The sequence below is a fragment of the Aspergillus candidus genome (assembly GCF_002847045.1).
Source record: "Aspergillus candidus strain CBS 102.13 unplaced genomic scaffold BDW47scaffold_3, whole genome shotgun sequence".
NCBI classification, from domain to species: domain Eukaryota; kingdom Fungi; phylum Ascomycota; class Eurotiomycetes; order Eurotiales; family Aspergillaceae; genus Aspergillus; species Aspergillus candidus.
In genome coordinates, this window is record NW_020194008.1 from 339,360 (window position 1) to 352,518 (window position 13,159).

The window sequence follows — 13,159 nt, forward strand, 5'->3', positions numbered from 1 at the left end:
TTAGTAACCGTGGTTGCCGTTGTGGCTGTTGTGGCCATTGCTTCCGTTGCTGCCGTTGTGGCCAGGTCCGTGGCTCTCCTGGTTCTGGTCTTTCTTCCAGTGTCCACCATGGCCACCACCATGACCATGATGGGGATCATCGCGGCTCTGATGGTCTTCAAGGCGACCCTTACCATCTTTCTCACCGTTCTTACCTTCCTCGCCCTCCTCGCCTTCACGCCCCTTCTCGCCCTCACCGTCATCATTTTGTCTTCTCCAGGCTCCTCCAGGCCCACCATAAGGACCAGGACGTCCGTAGCCGGGAAGAATGTGGGGATCACCATGGCCGCCGTAGATATGGGGGTCATCACGGCTCTGGTGGCCTTCATGGTGAGAGCCGTTATAACCCTCACCGTTCTCCTCGCCTTCGCCATCTCCCTCGCCTCTCTTCCAGCCCCCGCGGTAGCCACCATAGCCGTCGCGGTCTCCATAGCCATGACCTTCATGACCTTCATGGCCTTTGTGACCTCCATGGTCTCCATGACCACCGTGGCCGCCATGACCGCCAGGGCCATGTTCCTCCTCGGAAACTTCGCGCTTCCACGCTCCATAAGGAGATTCGCCATAGGGAGGCCCATAGGAGGGAGGATAAGCGGCTGCGTCGGCAGCCTGGCCGACGTCTTGGGCGCTCTTGCTGCGCGGCTGCATCCAATTCAGTCCCATCAACCAATTTTTCCCTTGGCGGGGGGATGCTTGAACTCACCTCGTCGCCCGTGGGAAGGGCCAGAGCACAGGCGCTCAACGCGAGGAAGCTTGCGATCTTCATGGTATTTTTGCCTCAAAGGTCTCGATTGATGCGTAAAGCGTGAGATCTAGTTTTTTATCGAGTCTTGATTCTTGAATGATTGATTGGAGATTCTGTATCAGCAATGGCGTCGAGGACGCTGGTTTAAATAGTCTTCGAAAGACGCCCCTTCCCCTCGTCTTCGTCTGCACAGCCTTGTCACTTCATGGCTGGTATCAGCTTGAGACACTATCGTCACTGCTGTCTATACCGGTGTTGACTGTCCCCTTACTTCGAGCTGGCGTGGCAGGGAATTAAGTTAATAGACACGACGACCAAGGAAAGTCTGTCTGCGACCCTGGGAATACTCACTTTCATGTTCGTAGCGGGATGAAACGAATTAGATCCACATCAGAGATGACTCGTCACTGTCCCTTTTTAAGGTTGTCATGGCTCGCATGGTCTGCATGGTTCGCCTTGCTGATCTGTTCAATCGAGCATTGCGATCTCCGTGGGTCCATGCGCTTGTCGTCTTAACTCAGGGATGTCCGGCCAGCCTACTATACTCAAATTAGGGATTTGCCAACCATAGCTGATCTTCGGCCTGTAGTTGGGAATGTAGCATGCGTCCTTGCTTGGCTAGTATGTATCTGTCGTGTCCACGCGGTGGCTCACTTGTTCCGGGTACGCATTCATAGTTGACATCCGCCAAAAAATCACTCGTCGAAGGTCGTCAGGCTTCATTCCAACCCTTTCATCTTCTAACTTCCAGCTTGTTGCACAATACGAAGGTCGCTCTTAAGAGTGTGGTACTTCCAACGCAAGGGATAAGTTGTCGTCAAGTGTCTCAGCAAATAACACAATATCTCCGCATCTTGAGAGCAAAACTATTGGAGAACGGCGCCGGCATGAATTTGATCATTCTGCGTTTACACGTTCTGAACAGCTTTTGGTAGTGCAGTCTATCGAAACTCCAATATCACAATTATGGTTAAACCGCCTTGCATGTTGCCGGGCAATATGCTCAGGGGCTGTGTTATCTGATTACATCACGGATATCACATACCTGGACAACTCCCACATCCACCACTCCTGTACTGAGCACCAGACCTATCGGGCTCTAACTCAAAAGAGTCGGCTCTATAAGCTTGTGGGATATTACCAAGGACATTTTTCTGCTGTTCGTAACCGTCATCCATCTCTTTAGACCACTGAACGTCGTTTTCATCATATTTTTTAATTTAGGTTATTATTTTTGCTTCACATGACGAGACGGTGGCTAGATTTGCATCTAAAATCAATTGTACTATATCTGGAGTAGCATTTCTCCAACGGTTGTGAGATGTTCCACGTGTCTCTTAAGGGAAGGGATGGTGCATAGCCACGATTGTAGATCACTTCTTGCCATAAGGGCGATGTGAAACATTCTGAAGCATATGGCTGGATCCGGGATTAAAAATCTTTGATTAGCTTGATCATCAAGTAAACCTTCATCACTGTGTGCATAATAAAGTGATTGATTTTGATCGCACTTGTCGGTGCACTGCGTCGACAATCCATCAGAGTATGACTGATAATGAAGAGTCAACCACAAACGTTGTACTCAGGGCTTCAGATCTCATGTCCTCTGGTTTTCTAAAGACCGATTTCGAAAACCTCGAGCCAGAATCTTGTTTGGCTCGGACAGAGCCTATAAGGACTAGACTCCTTCCGTCATGGGGGTGGGTTCCAAAAGGTTAATGATTACCAAAGCCATCACCCACATTACTACCAAACTGCACAGAGACCTCATTCTCTAGGGTGCGCCGGGACTCCGGGATGTGAGTGAAATTGTGGCGTACAGAGACACCAATCTCTGGGGAACAAGCAAAGCTGAGCCCCGAACTGTCATGTCATATGCGCACGAGCCATCTATTATTCCGTCCAGGTTTAATGATAAGATCTGAGCGACGATGCCAACTCTGATTTCGAGACCAATCGCACTCTGTGCCAGACTTTAGTGCCTGGCTGAGGTCAACTAGATTCGGTGGTTTTGGACAAAGCAATAAAAAACCGCACGATGTGGCGTCTACATTGCCGATGTACATTGGTAGCTCGTCGTTGTGAGTGTTTCTTTGTGCTCTTGTAAACATTCTTGCATCATTATCGTAGGGTCTCACATAATATGTGGCTCGGCCAGTACCGCTTCCTCTCACTACTGGGCAACGAGTCCATCGCCGAGGCTGCTGAATGGTTATTGGGTATCATGTCTGGCACGTGTCACATCCTGTTTGCTTCCATGAGCCCCATTCAACGCGGCACAGCGAAGGATAAAGGCCGCTTAGTAGATAATCAATTCAGAGGTGCGGGCGCACACAGGCACCATCGTATTGCAAACCCGTTGGAGAAAATCACTATTCAGTGGGTTATCAATTGAGAGCTCTCCCGCCAGCATGGAAGGTTTACCCCGACGCCGTACCCACTCCAAATAGGAAAATCCAAGCGCATTGATCGGCTGTATAGTCCCAGGTAGAAGGACCATCTCATAACAAGAACATTCGGGGCCACTCAAATCCACGCACCAACCGGGGCTCAACATCTCGGACCGTGCCGCCGTCGTCCGAGTGGTTCTCGACGCACAAAAGTACAGTCCATCATCGCTAGGATTCAATTTCCAGCAAAAACAGCCTATGACAATGCTTAGCAGCAAAGCAGAGCACCGGCCCCATGTGATCACCAAAGGATGCAGGTCAACCGTTTCGAACCGCCTGCAGCGACCGGGGCACTACCACCGTAGTTGCTGTTCAAGGGGGCGAATAGTGGGGGCGCCGTTGCTGCTTGGGCGATGGTGGGACTAGGGATTATCTAACGATGTCTATCAACGCCATCCCCGTTGGAGCAGGAGGGGTAGAGTTAGCAGATTGCAACTCTATGGTCGATAGGCTCATGCGCGATCTGTGCGCTCGATCGACCACAACAATGCTATTATCATTCGTAAAGGAGCCGAGATTCCTCATTATACTTGCACGAGGTCTTATGTTCTCCTTGGCGTGTGCGCTCTCGAGGCGAGCTAAGTATAGTAATATGGAGCCGGTGGTAGCTTGAGGCGTTAGTGCTGGAGGGGCCGTTGGGACTATTCTCGGGCCCAAAACTAGCCTGCTGTACGTGACTAAGAACGGAAGTTCTGTGTGGAAGCAGCGCAAAGCCCGATGCATGGATCCCCATGAGGCTATCTTAGATGCGCTTAGTACTTTCTTGTCCTGGAGGGGCCAGTGTAATCCGTTCTATCTTTGTGATGAGCGCGGTAGATACTTGCCTCTCGATGAAAGAGCAACGAGGCTCGGCCCAGAGCTGGAAACGATGGCGTTCCCGTCAGACTACCCTTTTTTTCACCATGGTCTGTGTTTAAAATCCAACGTAGACGATTCCCGGCCGCTCGGGGACCTCCAGGAGACGGAGGTTTGTACTCCGGTCTCAAAACCATACATATGTGAAAGGAACTAATCTATGATTGTTCCTTGACGGTGACCTTGAAGTGAGATCGTCGGGAATCATCAGCTGTAGCTGACCCAATCCGTCCGGTCGCAAAACTACTGAGATGGTGTGAGCAGGGAGACAATGAGAGATAAGTAGAAAACTCGACTGACGATCGACTTTTTTTTCTTGTTCTCGTCTTTTCATTCGTAGGAATATATTGTGGGAGATTATGTCGTGACGAGGAACGATCAGACGGAAGAGGAAGAGAAAGTGAAGGAGTCTGGAACGTGACCGGACCTTACTATGGAATCGATATCGAACACTCTTTCGATGGATCGTAATTATTTTGATAGACTCAATGATTCTGGATTTTACGAGGTATCAGCGTAACTTATCTCAACTCAAAGTGAAGAAGAAGTTGCTTAAAAAACATCTGCTGAGTATGAAGTTATATATAGATCAGGCATCCGCAGGCATCTTTCCAATCACCAGCGAATTATCAACTCAGGATGACGATTTTAATCAAATCCTATATAGCCTGAAAGGCGATATTGATCTAGAATAATCTCATTCATAGGCAGAATATTATTATTTTTATGGTAGGCAGGTGGATAGTAGTAATAAGGTACCCGCTCAACACCACTAGTTGCATCTTCTTCCTCTTTCTCCCTCTCTCTTCCTTCTTCTCTTTCTCATACAACTAACCGCTTCATCCATCCTCATAAGAATCAAACCTTTTCCCATCTCCTTCCTCCCTTCTCTCTCTTTCTTTTCCCCTCTATTATTCCCTCCCCGCTCCCTTCTTTCATTGCCAACCACTTCCCTCCCTTTGTTCCTTTGTCGCTAGTGACGTACCCCCGTTGCCCCGCTACGCAACTCGAAATCATCTCCTGCAACCTCCGTCGTCTTCTGCGCATTCTGGCGAGCTTCTCATCCTCTAGATCTTGATCTTTTTCTAATCGGCCGGCCTCTTTCTTTTTTTTACCTCTGGCTCTTCCGAACCCGCAGTTCCGCCGATCCTGGGAGCTTCCCCGCATCCTCCTACCAACCGCCATGTAAGTTGGAAGCGCTGTCCGTCAGATTGCATATACCCATGACAGAACGTATCGACTAACGTGAAGACCGATAATATAGGCGTATTACGGTGAGCGTGATCCGGCCGGATCAGGCCGATTCCGATATTATCTCCCTCGAAGTCGGCGGGGACATGACGATCGAACTCCTCAAAGCCATCGTCGAAAGCGAGACGTCCATCCCCCCATCCGCACAACAGCTCGTCTACAACAACCAGCTGCTTGGGAATGATGCCCAGACTCTGGAACAGGTTGGCATCGGCGAGGGAGACATGTTGGGCGTTCACATCACATTCCGGGGTCCGCAGGCTCCCGCGCGGACTGCGCCCGGTCCTAGCATGCCAGCCGCCCAGCAAAACTTGCAACGGAGGCCGCCCATGGCCCCCGACCCGGAAACCATCCGGTTACATATTCTAGGCGACCCCCGGGTTCGCGATGCGGTCCGACGACAAAACCCCGAACTCGCGGACGCCGCGAGCGATCCAAATCGGTTCCGTGATGTCCTGCTCTCGCAGCAGCGGCGCGAGGCCCAGGTCGAGGCGGAGAAGGAGGCTCGGATCGCCATGTTGAATGCGGACCCATTCAACCCAGATAATCAGAAGCAGATTGAGGAGATGATCCGCCAGAATGCGGTGACGGAAAATCTCCACAACGCGATGGAGCATCATCCGGAGTGTAGGTTCCGACCCCTCGGGTATCACCCTCTCTGGTCCACGCACAAGGGATGCTAATCGAGGGTCGTAGCGTTCGGTCGCGTCACGATGCTCTACATCCCCGTCGAGGTCAACGGTCACAAGCTCAACGCGTTTGTCGACTCGGGGGCTCAGGTCACCATCATGTCCCCCGAGTGCGCGACCGCGTGCAACATCATGCGTCTCGTCGACCAACGTTACGGAGGCATCGCCAAGGGAGTGGGCACGGCGACCATCCTGGGTCGAGTCCATTCGGCGCAGATTCGGATCGGAAGCCTGTTTCTGCCGTGCTCCTTCACCGTCATGGAGGGGAAACACATTGATCTCCTACTGGGGTTGGACATGTTGAAACGACATCAAGCGTGTATCGACCTCCAGAAAGGAGCCCTCGTGATCCAGGATCAGGCCGTACCCTTCTTGGGCGAGGCGGACATCCCGAAACATCTCCAGGACGAGTTCGAGGACGAGCCGATGGTCAAGGGCGCCGACGGGGCCGAAGTCGGCGCTCGGACGGGAGCTGTGACCCATCAGGCGGGAAACCAGCAGGGGCCCAGCGGCGCCACCGCATCTTCCAGTGCAGCGTCGGCGTCGAATCCCGGCGCCAGCACCCGTCCCGCACCGGCTTCGTCATCCCGGTGGCCGCAGGACTCGATTGCCAAGATCATTGAGCTTGGGTTCAGCCGGGAAGAAGCCATGCGGGCATTGGACGCCGCCAATGGCGACCTGGATGGGGCTATTGGATTCTTGATCTGATCAGTGGGACGGGACATGCAGCATATCTCCTGAGACGTGCAGGGGGGAGTGTGATAGTGTGGATGGACAGATTTGACGTGTTCCGGAGCTTCCTCACCGCCGTCTAGCGAATCCATGCTCCTTTGCCCCCTCTTCCTCAGACAGGAAAATGCCACCCTCCTCTGCCCCCCCCCCCCCCCCCCCCCCCCCCCTGTTGTACACTGCACCTATGTGTCCTATGAACAAAAAGGCAAACAAACAAACACACGTCCACCCACCTACAAAACAAGACAAACCAAAAGGACGTCTCCACTGATCTGTACTTCCCCGGCAATAGACATCCCTGGTCCTCATGCATCATCGCGACATCTCAAACTCAGTCGAGTTCGAGACCCCCTGGTACCTTTGTGGGAGCCTCCGATTTCTTCCCGCTTCCATCTCTCCTTCTTTCTCATTCTCCATTGTATTTATCGATTATTGTTCGGAACGTCCATTCAAAAAAAAGTCCATTATGGCGACCGTTGACACGAATTAGAGAACTCTATCGATATGTAAACAGCGACAAGCATGCAATTCAGACGACGAGGTTAGCCGTCTGTGCGGTGATTGCAGCATTTCATACACGGGTGCTACTCTCACCCGGGTCTGTGTTCCCCCCTCTTTATTTATGGTGCCAGAGTTGCTGCCGTTTGTGTTGGGCTCCAGGGATTGAATCAGCTGTAGCTACGGATCTAGGTAGATAGCTAATTTACCTACCTTGAATGGATGAATCACAGATGACGAATTTATCTCAACTCTACTATACATCTATCTATCTACATTAGTCAACTTCCGGGAAGCTTCGCAAGATTCGTCCGTAGGCTTCACCTTGATTTTCCCAGCTTCGCCCCTGTCCTTCGCCCTGGCCCTAAGTCACGCCACGGGTTGTCTAGAGTCCGGTAGATGGGACAGACAGACCTTGTCAAATCCAAGCTCTATCTACTCTTTCTTGGATTTTGCCAGCAGACGACCCTGCAAGCGACCGACCATATCGAGGGCCATAAACCCACCTGAAGCTATATGTTAGTCCAACAGACATCATACCATACCATATCACATCACATCATTTCCAGATGCGGGAATTCCTCAGGGCTCGGAGTGGGGGCCCGAGGAGGATCGGTAGGATAGACAATCAACTTACCCAAAGCGACATACGGAGCATACAAAAACGTGATATTGGTCTTTTGGTCGGTGGACCGGTCAGTCCAGCCCCAGACCTCCACGAGACATGCCACTGACGTCACGAAGGACTGGACGCCGAAGACTAGCAGGTGGACGGGAACAAGGGGATTGTCTGAGTTTTGTTTGATGGTTGTTAGCTGGTGGGGCACATGGCGGAGAGGGGCGCCTCTTGTTCCGGTTGGTGAGAGAGGTGTCGGTAGGTGCCCGGTAGGAGGGGGGGAGCAAAGGGCGGGAATATGCAGTTGGGTGGTCAAGTTGGATGGCTGTAGGAATAAGGAGGAAAGAAAGAAACGAAAGGAAACAACCGGAAGGGAAAAGAAGGAAAACAAGAGGAAAGAAAATAAAAATGATAGAATGTCCAAATCGTACCTCGCAGTAAGGCAGGGATCGCCCACAGACTCAGTGGCGTGTGGTAGACCATCTCCATGAAGATGAAAGCCGAAAACCAGGCCGGGGCTGGGTCCTCAAAAAATTTGTCATGGTAGGTGTCAATGTAGAAAGCACGCAACTGGTGGGATAAGTCGGTCTGGAGAAAAGAAGGAAGTAGAGGCGCGGCATCGACGACTGCAGATTCATAATTTTTTCATTGGTCTGCTTGTTAGCTCTCATGACGTTGAAGGTGTTTCGGGATTTCTGGAATAATATCGGATGCACTACTTCATACAGTACTACCTAGCTACCCAGCTAGTCAGGTAGCTAGTTAGCTCGGGACAGCTGCCGTCGGTTGGGCAGCTAGGGCCGTAGTATGTGATATAGCCTTTGGAGCAAGTAGGTGAGGGTGGGGAGAGTGGAGATAGGACCCGATCTAGACCGGGATCATGATCCCCATGACCAGGCCAGGCCAAGGGGACTGAGAGTAGGAGACGAGGCACACTCACGGAAGATGACAGGGACGTGGATCACAAAGAAGAGGAAGTAGACCAAATCCCGTTTGCGGGACCATATGGAAGAGGCTGGTGCCATTGTTGTTTGGGCCATTGCAATTGGTGTATAGATAGAGGCTCGGGAATGGTCGATGGAACGGAAAGCTAGAAGCGATGAGCAATCAAGCCGCCAGGGGGTTCAGGAGGAAGCTTTACCAAGTACCAGGTCACCAACGTTAGTCAAATCGACGACCAGTCTTTAGTTAATTTGATGAGAGTGGATGGATGATGTCCGGTTAGCACGCGTTGGACTGATTGATAAGTCAACAATGTGGATCCGGTCAGGTGATATGACAGATGGAACAAACAGAACAAACAGCCGAGTAGGTAAACAAACAACCCAAACCAGTCCTCCTCCTCTCCTCCATCTCAACCACATCCAGACTTTCCTTCCGATGGAAACTGAGAGTCTGAGACATAGAGGATATTGTACTCTCTTGGATCCTACTCGGACACATACTGAAAAAACATGGTGCTCCTTGGTATAAGTGTGGATAAATCACTTGAAAACAATCCATACCCAAACTCCCATAGAAAAGGCAAAAAGAAAAAGCAACCACCGCGATGGACCCGAAGCGCTGGTTAAACAGCCGACAGCGCAACTCTTTGCTTTTTCCTCTCCATCTGCACGACTTCTCTAAACATAGCTTAACCTTAGCTGCGTGGATCAAGGGCCAAAGTACGGAGGAGCTCCCGAGTCTCCCGCCCAGGTCTCGTTAGATTGACTGGCTGACTCTCTTGAGCTTAGCCCCCGACTGATGGATGCTAGTCAATCCAGTGCACCATGATTGCTTTTTCCCTTCAGCCTCGGACCTTGCATGGTCTAGGATCTATTGGAGATATAGATGATCGTTCAGATTGCACTGGTCTATCGTCTATCGATCTCCCTCTCCTCGTCATAGTTGTCCTCGTTGTCGTGATGTCTCGTCGCACACTGATTCCCACTCAAGGATTTCAGCTAACCATCGGGTAACCACACCTCTTCGTGGTCTGAACGAAAACCTTGGCATCCCCCCCTCCAAGAATCATAACACGTTCCCCCCTCGCTGGTCTTGTCTGGAGCCCAGGCAGGAAGTATCCATGCTTCGAGCTACTCTCACCGCAACTCTTTCCCCTCTGGAAAAGCGACCATGTGGTGCGGAGGAGCCCAACAGAGCCCTCGGATGACGATAAGCCATGCCAATGTCAGTCTTGCCCGGCTGGTCGTTCGTTATTCACGGAATCAGGAAACCGGCTTGACTCATTCCGACGACTCCTGCAAGGGTGGGTCGAGTCCTGCAGGATCATGGATGTTGACTTTCCTTTCCTCCCAAGGCCTAGTCCTTTCCCACCCCCTTCTCCCCAAGAATGCAAGCGGGCCCGATCTAGGAATTTTCCTCGAATTCGGTGATGACGATCTGTGGGCCTAAACTACTTTTGGGGAAGCTTTCTTTTTTCTTAATATCATTATCTTTTTTTTTGGTTTTTTTTTCTGTCTTTGGCTCCCCACCCTTTAATTTTTTGGCCCGTTGGTATTCTCTTTGGATTTCGTAATTTTTTACGACGTTTCCCTATCTTATGATTCAAATTGGCCCACTTTGAAATCATTGGGACGGGCCACGGGAAGATTGCATCTTAGCGCCAAACTATCGAAACCAACCGCCTATTCATCTATCACATCGGACGAGGCCCCATCGGGTTCCCACCACATAGAACATAGTACATAAGTACATTTTACATACATACATACAGAGGATGACCTCCAAGCAACCTTGGGGACCAGCAAAGACACAACAGGCCCCTACACCTCCTTGAGTATCTGAGACGGGACGCGGATCTTCGGGCCAATGAGGTCTGACTGCCAATGCTCTGGGGGTACACCGTTGTCTCTACCCAATTGCCAAGCGGTGATCCAACCATGTCCACCGTCTTCTATCCCTAGGTCCTGAGGTCTCGATGTGCTTGGTCCGTTCCGAAGGCGATAGATGTCCTTTTGGCTCGCCAAGAGCCGATTTCGTAAGAGAAAAGCAGGGGGGGGTTAGACTTCGCATATTAAAATCAAGGGAAAAGAAGGAAGAAGACAGACGGAACAAAGGAAGGGAAAAAGGAAGGAAGGAAAAGAAGCAAGCCCACATTCTGGAAACGCAAATCCGTCAAATCAGTGACAGCAGTGGCTCCACTACTGGGACAAAGGAACCGAGATCAGCATCCGAGGCAGAAACCACCATGTCCTTCGATCTGACGCCCTCAAACCATAGGTCAGGGCAAGCGGGTGGATACATCCTGGGTCGCAAGAGCAATCTCTCGACTCCCCGCCCCCTTTCGGCCAGACTCTCAAGGATACGCAGATGACTGCGAGAGATGCATTCTCAGGCCACCCTATTTGCCTGGACTGTTCGTTCGAGGCTTCGATGGACGTTCGAAACGGTCTTGGGAACATTCCACGACAGACGGGTCAAGTTAGGTAGATGGTCCGGTGGGGTCGAGTGACCGGCAGTCCTAGCGACTAGCTAACGTACGTTTGTGGGGTACCTCGATGACCGAGGGGCGTTATTGGGCCGTCGTCCCGAAACAACTGGAACGGCCGCCAACTTCTTGGCTTTCACAGCTCCTTGTCCAAAAGGCGATAGGATGCGCCGTCTCCCATGTGCGACCCTGGGGGACTCTTATGGATTACACCGAACCCCGAGGAAGATTAAGCACCGAGGGTAGCGTCCGCCGTCTTAAGGGAAAACGAACGGTTTGTCGGGGAAGAGGCAGTGGCTTCCCAACCCCTTGTTCGGCCCCCAAGTTCCAAAACAGACCCGTTCCCATGTAGGGAAGCCTGTCAGCAAACTTGATCGAAGGATTGCAGCTGAATCAGAACAGCCATGTTCGGGACCCGGGGCCGAACACCCAAGCCTATCGACATTCCAGGACCCGTCGCCATCTGCAACGTCCCTCGACCATTGTACATTTACCCTCCCAACCGTCATATCAGGCTTATAGCCACAGTGGGACCGGCGCTAGCCTGTCTCGAAGCCGGGAATTATCAATCTTCTTTTTTGGGGCTTTTGCCTTTTCGTCGAACAATGCAAGGACGACGCAAGATAGCAGACCTCCCGCAAACTGCAACTGTGTCTCGGGCAACTACTGCAGCAGACATATTCAACGGGCCAATCTTGACCTGTAGCGGTGGCCAAAACAGGCTCAAAGTTAACAACATTGGGTCCAACGTGCAGACTGCATGGGATCCACTCTCAGACAAAAGGAAAAGAAATAGAAAAACGAGTGTGGTTCCGTCCAGCCGTGGGCTTATCGTTCGGTCGGATCTGCGCCAGCACGGAGCGGTGAAACCACCGAAACGTATCCTAGATTATTGGAAAGGAAATTTATGGGCTTAGGTCTGAATTCAATTGATTTTTATTGTTTTTTTGTTTTCCTGTCTTGGATTTAAATTATTTCCCTTCTTGTCTTAGTTTTTAATCTCTTTTTTTATTCATTTTGACCACGGAAACGCACTAACTTCGAGTCCCCATTCGACCTACATACTGTCTTCACACTCGCAGAGTCGAAGAGAGCCATTCCACCGGAACACGTCGGGCCCAATCATACGAACGAACTAGCGGTCGGTCTCTCGTTGCTCGTAGAGAGACAGAGAGAGAATCAAACATCATGGCTTTATACTAACCGGGCCTGGGAACACTCCTCGGCTTTTTCGACGGCTTATCATTGCCCGCGGCCAATCGATCCACCACGGACTTACTAGCTAGTATGCTTTACTTTGCAGCTGAGGAGGAGACTGATCCTGTCTATCCTTCTTATGTTCGGCATCGTCCAATGCGGTAATCACGAGCCCCAGAACTCCCGTGTATAGAACTACGTACCTTTCTAGTATCAAGTGGACACCTCCCGATTCAATGACCCATTGGCAACCCCCCTTGACCGCTCCTCTGTTCACTCTTGCATCTTCTATCTCTCTTCCTTTCCCTTTCCTCTCACTTCTCTCGCCCTTTTGGGCCGGTTCTGTGGCTTTACTTTGCTCTAACTGGCCCGTGGATCTGCCGCCCCCCCCTTCTCTCCCACACCACCACTACCCCCCTATGACGACTGCAGGCCCTAAGTCTGTCGAGACCCGTCCACGGCCGATGTATGTACCCCTGTCGTCATGGCATCTCTTGTGTCCGCCATGAATAATTGTCTGTGGCCTGGTGCATCTCCAACGCATGATGGCCGCCCCCCGGAGATGAAGGGATGATGGTATCTTCCTACTAGTCTACCTAATCAATCAATAATCACCGGTTAAGCGAAGGGGCCCCCCGTCGCATGCAAGATCATTGG

The 13,159-nt window shown here is 51.4% G+C and overlaps 3 protein-coding genes across 3 annotated transcripts; 1 reads left to right on the top strand and 2 right to left on the bottom strand.

Moving 5' to 3' along the window:
• Positions 1-805, bottom strand: BDW47DRAFT_122284 (uncharacterized protein; the record flags this gene model as incomplete). Its single annotated transcript, XM_024815815.1, has 2 exons — positions 1-681; positions 743-805. 2 exons carry the CDS (start codon positions 803-805, stop codon positions 1-3), a joined length of 744 nt encoding a protein of 247 aa, XP_024675850.1.
• Positions 806-4,839: 4,034 nt separating this feature from the next.
• ddiA (putative DNA damage-inducible v-SNARE binding protein Ddi1) lies at positions 4,840-6,500 on the top strand. Its single transcript, XM_024820688.1, has 2 exons — positions 4,840-5,274; positions 5,354-6,500. Coding segments are annotated over exons 1-2 (672 nt in total). The 5' UTR covers positions 4,840-5,272; the 3' UTR covers positions 6,024-6,500.
• Positions 6,501-7,585: 1,085 nt separating this feature from the next.
• On the bottom strand, positions 7,586-9,060 carry BDW47DRAFT_42037 (EXPERA domain-containing protein). The gene is made up of 4 exons (XM_024818986.1): positions 9,017-9,060; positions 8,816-8,965; positions 8,307-8,501; positions 7,586-8,049 (listed from the first exon to the last, which is right to left on the bottom strand). Exons 2-4 carry the CDS (start codon positions 8,913-8,915, stop codon positions 7,814-7,816), a joined length of 531 nt encoding a protein of 176 aa, XP_024675852.1. The 5' UTR covers positions 8,916-8,965; positions 9,017-9,060; the 3' UTR covers positions 7,586-7,813.
• Between the last annotated feature and the right edge of the window lie 4,099 nt (positions 9,061-13,159).

Coding starts and splice junctions, on each gene's coding strand:
- BDW47DRAFT_42037 (XM_024818986.1), bottom strand. CDS start 8,915: ATGGCCCAAACAACAATGGCACCAGCCTCTTCCATATGGTCCCGCAAA. Junction 8,502..8,815: donor CCACGTCCCTGTCATCTTCC/GTGAGTGTGCCT, acceptor ATGAATCTGCAG/TCGTCGATGCCGCGCCTCTA. Junction 8,050..8,306: donor GATCCCTGCCTTACTGCGAG/GTACGATTTGGA, acceptor AACAAAACTCAG/ACAATCCCCTTGTTCCCGTC.